Source organism: Chrysochloris asiatica, unplaced genomic scaffold, assembly GCF_000296735.1.
Source record: "Chrysochloris asiatica unplaced genomic scaffold, ChrAsi1.0 scaffold00106, whole genome shotgun sequence".
Lineage (NCBI taxonomy): Eukaryota > Metazoa > Chordata > Mammalia > Afrosoricida > Chrysochloridae > Chrysochloris > Chrysochloris asiatica.
The window spans coordinates 3219655-3226692 of NW_006408624.1; the positions used below are offsets into that span (position 1 = coordinate 3219655).

At 36.4% G+C, this 7038-nt stretch overlaps 1 protein-coding gene across 1 annotated transcript in view; it reads left to right on the forward strand.

Moving 5' to 3' along the window:
• Positions 1-4777, forward strand: part of AGO3 (argonaute RISC catalytic component 3) — a 213444-nt gene extending 208667 nt beyond the window's left edge. Inside the window, exons 17-18 of the mRNA XM_006867532.1 lie at positions 3422-3621; positions 4669-4777. Coding sequence (XP_006867594.1) covers positions 3422-3621; positions 4669-4777 — 309 coding nt within the window. The remainder of the gene's footprint in view (positions 1-3421; positions 3622-4668) is intronic.
• Positions 4778-7038: the final 2261 nt, after the last annotated feature.

The window sequence follows — 7038 nt, forward strand, 5'->3', positions numbered from 1 at the left end:
CTGGTGGCCAGGAGCAGACTTGCAGAATGTGCCCTTTGGAGATGTAAATTATTATATATGCCTAAGTGGGTTTTTTTGTTTGTGTGTATTTTAAAAAAGCTAAAGTGGATAGAGAGAAATACTTTTAACTAATGGTATATGGAGGGGATTATAATCAATGTAATGAAACAAGTTATATAATGGTTGTATGTGAAACTCAATCCATAATAAAAACCTTAAAAAGAAAAGAAAAAAAAAAAGTTAACCATTAGCTGGAAAAGTGGTGCTTACAGTTTTCTGGAATTCTCAAGGGCCTGTGTTCGAACACTACCAGGAAAAAGGTTCAGCAGTCAATAGTGCTCCTTACAGTGAGATGCTCATGGAAGAGCTGAAGCCTAAATTTCAGATTAAATACAAAGGACTGGTATTCATGGGTGTTGTGATCTTGCATGGTAATACATGTCTACCCACACTGTTGACACTGCAAAAACTTCATTTTGAAGTCCTTATCTTGCTCCATCATACTTTCACCTGTTCCCCTGAAAGCCCTTTGAGGATAAAGATTCACCTCTGAAGAAGTGAAGACAATGGTGTATTCATGGCTCGCTCGCATCTCAGCCAAAAACATTTTTTAATGAGGGAATAGGAAAGCTTGTTGACAGATGGACAAAGTGTATTGAAAAGTAAGGAGGCTATATCGAAAAATTATGTGTTTGTCTATTCTAAAAGTTGATTACAGTAAATTCGACCACCAGAGTGTAGATAATTTTTCATTTACTCTCATACTTTACTTTGTCTTCAAGCTGCCCTTTGAAATTTTCAGTTCAACTCTTTTACTACCTCATTCCATCCATTCGCTTTAGCATCTCCTTTCTGGAAAGCAAGTTTCAGAGTGTCTTCTGACATCCATTTTGGTCTTTTCTTTCTTTTCTGTCTTTCTAATTACCTTTTGCTTTCTTCCTGTATGATGTTCTTGATGTCATCCCATAACTCATCTGGGCTTCGGTCATGTGAGAAACATTGTCTATACTGACAAATGCTCAAATAATCCAATCTGTACTCATTTTAGCGAGAGTGAGGTTTTCTTTATTCAATTTTGCAAAATCAGGCGCCCAACCCAGTACACACAAGCAGATGCACCACATGGCCCACCACAAAAGGTTTTTATACTTGTGTCCAAAAAGCCCCTCCTCCAGTTCCCCATGTATAATTCTATGACAAGTCCCACTTTCCCTCCCCCAGAGAAGCCAAAATGGCTTGCCCTTTGTCTTGATGACTGCATTCTTATTTAATTTCCTAGTCTTAGAAGAGGCAGGTTACAAATCCCTCCCTGTATGTTTTGCCAGGCCTAGCAATCTCATCAACTCCTGAAGATGGACCACGCCCACATGAGTTCATTCTTACAGGTCATTAGTGTTTAATGCATCATATCTGTTCTTAAGATGGTCTCTAAATTCAGGTAGGGTATGTTCAAGGTTATATTTTAGCTCTCATGGACTTGTTTTAATTTTCTTCAGCTTCAGCCTGAACTTCCATATGAACAACTGATGGTCTGTTCCACAGTCTGCCCCGGCCTTGTTTTGGATAATAATATTGAGCTTCTACACTGTCTCTTCCCACAGATACAGTCAATTTGATATTCTATCTGGTGAGGTCCATGTGTGTAGTCACCTTTGATGTTATTGATAAAAAGGTATTTGCAATGAATAAGTCATTGTTCTTGAAAAATTCTGTCATGTGATCTCTAGCATCATTTTTATCACCAAGGCTATATGATTCTCACATAGATACTTATTGAAGTATGTGTTTATTTTTCCTTTTTCTCTTTTCCACTATCCTTACCTTATTGCATATACACCAAACTTGGTTGGTTGTTTGGTTATGTACCATGGAGTCAGTTCTGACTCATAGTTACCCTGTACAGGGTTTCTGAGAATATAAATCTTTACTGGAACAGAAAGCCTCATCTTTCTCCTGCGGAATAGCTGGTAGTTTTGAACTGCTGACCTTGAGGTTCACAGCCTGATTTGTAACCACTACACTACCAGAGCTCCTTATACACCGAATTTGGAGCCTTCTAATTGGTCCCACTGCTCTGTCTCATGCTGTTCCTAACCCAGTCTCCATATATATTATTGCTGAGGTAGCTATTTTAAAACCCATCTCTTCACACTTAAAAAACTCTCCTGCTGGATTATAATCATTGCAATGAAATGAACTGATGTTCCTCCATGTAAACTATCACTCAATTCACAAAACTTTAAAAGGAGAAAAACAAAAAAACTCTCCTGCTTAAAATAAACCTATACTGCTTTCCCTGCCTATGGGTGAAAATCCAAATTCCTAAGATCACATTCAATCTGATTCTAAGCTTGCTTTTCAACTTCATCTTTTCCCCCTCATGCCCCAAACTAGCCTTTTAGTTTTTTTTTCAAACATGCCATGAAATATTATGCTGCCAGTGCTTTTGTTAAGGCTGTTCATTCTGTCTAATGCCTTCCCAAGGAGCCTTGGTGGTACAGTGGTTAAGTGCTTGGCTGCTAACCAAAAGGTCAACAATTTGAACTCATCAGCTGTGCTGCAAGAGAAAGTTGTGGCAGTCTGCTTCTGTGAAGATTGTAGCCTTGGAAATCCTGTTAGGGTACTTCTACTCCATCCTGTTGGGTAGCTGTGAGTCAGAATCTTCTCAACGTCAACAGGCTTATGGCTGTCTCCTCATCGTGACACCCAAAAAAGGCCAAATCTCATTCACCCTTCAAATCTTAGCACCAGTGTTCCCCACTTGGTAAAGTACCCACAGGCTCACTCTCACAATTTCTTCCTCTTATATTCTCATATAAGATTATACACTAGTAGTACTATAGCCATTTGTTGTTGTTAAGACCCACTGAGTCCATTCCAACTCATAGTGACCTAGTATATGATTTCTGAGAAGCAACTTGTGGATTTGAACCACTGACCTATGATTGGCTGTCCGGTGCTTATCCTATAGTGCTACACCAGGATCCCATAGCCGTGTGTTAGAGATGCTTCTCTCTTCCTCCACTAAATTATGATCTCCAGAAAACAAGCAATCTTTGTTTTCTGGAGATCATAATGCCTTTGTTTTACTTTGAATCCATAATATCTAACATAGTAACTGATATACAGGAGCTCAACTAAATGTTTTTTTTAATTGATTATTAAACTAGAACGTTTTGTTCTTGTTATTGCTAAATGCCGTTGAGTCAGTACTGGCTTATAGCAACCTTGTATAGGGTTTCTGAGGAATAAATGGTGGGTTTGAACTGCCGACCTTGTGGTTAGCAATCCAGTGCTTATCCTACAGCACCACACCAAGAGTCCAGAGTCTGTTTTACTAGTGCACAAAGCTGGGTTTTACATACTGAATATTATTTAAAAGTTTAGCAATCAACAGGGTATGCCTTTTCCTTCTCTGTAGGGTACCAGCCGCCCCTCACACTATCATGTTTTATGGGATGATAACTGCTTTACTGCAGATGAACTTCAGCTGCTAACTTACCAGCTCTGCCATACCTATGTGCGCTGTACACGGTCTGTTTCTATACCTGCACCAGCGTATTATGCTCACCTGGTGGCATTCAGAGCCAGATACCATCTTGTGGACAAAGAACATGACAGGTAATGTAAAAGCCATAATTAATAAAGATTCTCACCAAAATCCAAGTATGGTCTCTGTACTAAAATTTTCTTGAGGAATTTCTCTAAGAACTTCCATGTAAGTAAGTACCTCTTTGTTTGCCATAAAATACTGCCATTTAGAATTAAAGTTACACAGGCTATTAGAAGAATAATGATCCATATGAAAAGTAGTAATAATCAGAACTAATGCCAAGCTAAGATTTTCCCATTGAAATGTGTTTAATGATACAGTGGTTGTATTAGGCTGGTTCTCTAGAGAAGCAAAACTAGTAAAGTTCCTTCATATATGTATATATGTAGATGTATAAAGAGGTTAATATCAAGGAAATGGATCATACAGTTGTAGACAAGTTTCAAATCTATGGGTCAGATGTCTTACTGGAGGCTTAACCTGACTCATGTAACTTCAGGGGCTGATGGACCCAATATCAGTAGGTCAGACTGAGGACTTCTGGCTCAAGTCCAAAGAACCTGAGGTCAAATGATGAGCCAGATGCAGGATCCAGACCCAGCACAAAGCAAGCCAGGTTTTCCACAGCATCCACATATGTTGATAGTAAGCCACACCTGAGGAAACTTCTTTTCGATTGATAGGCTGCTCATAGCAGATCTCATCATGGGGGATTGCCACATCTTAACTGCCAAACCACTGAGAATCCTGACCCTGCCAGGTTGACATAAAACCCAAACTATGCCAGTGATGTACAGATTAATTCAAGGGAGAGGTTACTGGTAATAAAAGTGATATGTATACATACATAGATGTATATACATACATACATATATATATATATATTCATATAAATTTATATGATGTCTGGAATTTGCTTCTAATGAATTCTGAGGAATATGAGAGAAGAAAAACAAAATTGAATTAATAATTATTCAAACTGGGTGATGGTCACATAGGGATCATTATACCTGTCTGTATTTTTTAATACTTTTGAAATTTTGAACAAATAACACTTCAGAATTATTACATGAGAATAGGGTTTGTTACTGTGTTCATTGTCACTTCTCTTGCAGTGCTGAAGGAAGTCATGTTTCAGGACAGAGCAATGGACGAGATCCACAGGCTCTTGCTAAGGCTGTACAGATTCACCAAGATACCTTACGCACAATGTACTTTGCTTAAAAAGTCTAACTATATTCTCTGAGAGGAAGAACTGAAAGAGGAATGGACATATATGATGTGTGTTTCCAGTGGAGTTCAGTTGAGTGGAGACGCCTCCAGCCATACAGAAATCAACACTGTGGGGGACCAGAGTCTGATCCTTATGTTGATACAAGAAAGATTGTTTACTTCAAGGAACACAGCTCCATTATGCAATATGAAACCAGCCAACTGCTATTTTGTGCAGTCTCCTGTAGGAAGTATCGCGATTGTTTTGTTTTTCACTTCTTATAGTCTAACCCTTTTAATGCCTTTACCTCAAGTTGCTTAGCAGCACAACTATCTTTGCAAAAAAAAAAAAAGTAAAGAAAAAAAGTAAATGATGGCTTAAAACACACACAGACATCTACATGAATAATTGAAGTGATTCACAATTATTTGTGCAAAGAAATTAATGTGCATTTGTGTATTCTTGTAATGTGTCTGTGTATATATTAAATATATACATGTGTATTCATATGCATATATATCTAGATCTAGATGATAATAGATATATATGTTTTGTGCATATATTTTTATAATTCATTCCATTGGGGAGCTTACTTTCCCTTTTATTCTCTCCACCACCACTTTAATTTCTCTCTCTACCTCCCTTACCTTCATCACCTTCATTTTTTATCCTAATGCAACCAGTGATATTCAGATATTCATGTCTGGTTCATTTGGAAGTGAAGCCTGGCAAACTAGATTTTAGTTTATTTTTATTTTGCACACCCTACTTCTTTATATTAGCCAACTGCTGTCTCTTGTCCCACACATGATTCTTAGTCCTCAACTCTTGATATTGCTTTCTTACAAAACAAGATTATTTTATATATATGTTTTTGTGTGTGCGTGTGTATATCTGTCTCTATCGTTTTGAACTTACAATTGCCATTTGTGCAATATGTACATAATCAGTAGCAACCTAAGCTTTTATTCTTCAGTAGTTTGTTAAAGCTGCTATAAAACCTCGTCAGAACTTATAACTCTTTCTTTCTGATAAGTGATATGTATTCTAAAGCCTTCCATTTCTATGTGTTATATATGGATATCTCGTAAAGCTTTTACAAAGAGTTAATATTTTAAAAGATTAGAACTCTGTAGGATTGAGGCCTCTGAAATTAGGTGGAGAGAGGGAAGGGATTGTTGGGTTTTCTTTGTTTGCTCTCTTCCTTTCTGCCTCCCATAACTTAATGTGATTTTCATATATATATTTTTATATATATGTGTGTATATATATAAACATATATGTATGTGTTTTGAAATGTAGCTTCCTTTTCTTTTATATTTATTAGAATAGTGCTTTAATAATTATAGAACATATTGGCAACATTTTATAGAAATATTATCATGTTTATTTTAAGAACTATTTGTTTTTGCTATCGTTTAGTGCAATAAGCAGTTTTTAAGGAAAGCTGTGTCTGTTTGGCATCTTTACCATGGATGTGGGAGGAACAGATGCCTCCATAACTTTAAAAGGGCAAAAGTAATATAGCCTTAATTTCAGAAGGAAAGTTTCATCATTTTCAAATTTAAAGCATGTCACTTAAAATCATAATGAAAATTAAGGGAAGTGAAATTGCCTAAATGAGTGTGACCTTGACTTACAAATTAAATAGGACTTTGATTTAAGAAATGACAATAAGCAGCTTCAGATCTAGAAGACATTTAAATACTTTGAAAATAGATCATGTTTGTTTATTGAAGAATCTCACTGGCCAAGTGCCCATTTTTCTTAACTAAAATTAATCAAGAAAATGCAAGATAATGTGTTTAAAACATGTTTTATTCATTTATCTCTAGTGTAACTTTCCTTTTAAGATTAGGTTGTTGGTGACAAAAGGAAATGAGGATTTTGATTATTGAATGAGTTAAATCACTGAAATGTGGAAATGAGTTTTGCAAAACTTTTATTGATTCCACTCTAGGATATAAAAAATACTATAAACTGTCAAAACTGAGTTTATCAGTAATAATATTGGATTCAGGGAAGCTTTGCACTTTGTAACTCATGAAAATTACATTTTGACTTTTTTTTTTTTTTGCACTGGTTCAAAGTATACGTACGACAGATTGTTTCCATTGGGCATTGTTGTTAGCCTTTCCTAATCCATCTTGCATGAAAACTAATGGATTTAGCTTAGTTTCTGTCTTAACCCGTAATCCACTACTATTGCCAATTTACTGTATTTTGAGCCTAAAATCTGAGCCATGTCCTCCAGCAGACATGAAATCTTTTG